The 1,043-nt window shown below is 39.5% G+C and overlaps 1 protein-coding gene across 1 annotated transcript in view; it reads right to left on the reverse strand.

Moving 5' to 3' along the window:
* LOC102202285 (P2Y purinoceptor 14-like) overlaps window positions 1-758 on the reverse strand; it is a 5,134-nt gene extending 4,376 nt beyond the window's left edge. Inside the window, exons 1-3 of the mRNA XM_005753921.1 lie at window positions 678-758; window positions 318-577; window positions 9-136 (exon numbers count right to left, since the gene is read on the reverse strand). Coding sequence (XP_005753978.1) covers window positions 9-136; window positions 318-577; window positions 678-758 — 469 coding nt within the window. The remainder of the gene's footprint in view (window positions 1-8; window positions 137-317; window positions 578-677) is intronic.
* Window positions 759-1,043: the final 285 nt, after the last annotated feature.

Consider the following 1,043-nt stretch of genomic DNA (forward strand, 5'->3'; position numbering starts at 1 on the left):
CTGGGAACTGAAAAAAATTATGATATATACAATTGTTGGAGCCAGGAGAAAAACCCAGGTGATGACAGAGATGATTCGTGCAGTCTGCAGTGTCTGCAGCATGTGAGTTCCTGAAGGATGGATGATCCTTAGATACCTGGAGAGAGACGAGAAATAAGCAGAATACAACTTCACTAAAGGTGCCTAATCTGAAGAAGTCAGTTAAGTCAAAAGGATACATTCATGCTTTTGTCAGGAGCACAGGGTAGTGGTTAACCACTTAATCTAGTTTTTACATTATCGGTAACTACAGCCTTAAATAAGTAAAGGTTCCTTACCTGTTGGCAGCGATGTACCCCATGAATAATATACTGGCACACATGTTGATGAAGAAGGCAGAAGCTCCAAAGCTGCAGTAAAGCCTACGAATGATGGGAGAGCTGCTGGCATAGTAGGTAATGCGGAGTGGCAGACAGAGGCAGAGCAAGAAGTCAGCAGCTGTCAGGTTCTTCAAGTAGACCATCAAGCTGTTGGATACCTCAGGCCAATCTCGACAAAGATAGACCTTCAATGTAAAGCCATTGAGGAGTAAACCCACCTGAAAATAAACAGAGTGGAAGGAAAAGAAAAGGATTGGTGCATACACCGGCACATAAACCAATTGCTAACAGAGCACAATTGGATAATTTGAAACTTACGAGGAACACCAGACTGTAGACCACCATAAAGTAAGGGTTCATGGATGTATCGTCATAGGTCTGGTTCAAAGATGATGTCATGTTTTTGGGGGCAACCATGGATCTGGCACTGAAAATAAATCCAGTTCATTTTTGAAATGATTCACCTCCACGGTCTCTTGGTTTGTTGCGTTAAATAAATGTTGGATTCATTGCCAAGAAGCACTGTTACAACAAAGAAATAGTCAACCAAACACAAATTTATCCACTTATTGTGTAAAGTTTATATATATATATATATTTATATGTTTTACTTTTCTGTTTTCATTGCCTTAAAGAAATGTAAAGTCATATTGTTTCCTATGTTTTTGTTGCTTTTGACAAGCA

This window comes from Pundamilia nyererei, unplaced genomic scaffold (genome assembly GCF_000239375.1).
Source record: "Pundamilia nyererei isolate P.nyererei 1_Seehausen unplaced genomic scaffold, PunNye1.0 scaffold00477, whole genome shotgun sequence".
Lineage (NCBI taxonomy): Eukaryota > Metazoa > Chordata > Actinopteri > Cichliformes > Cichlidae > Pundamilia > Pundamilia nyererei.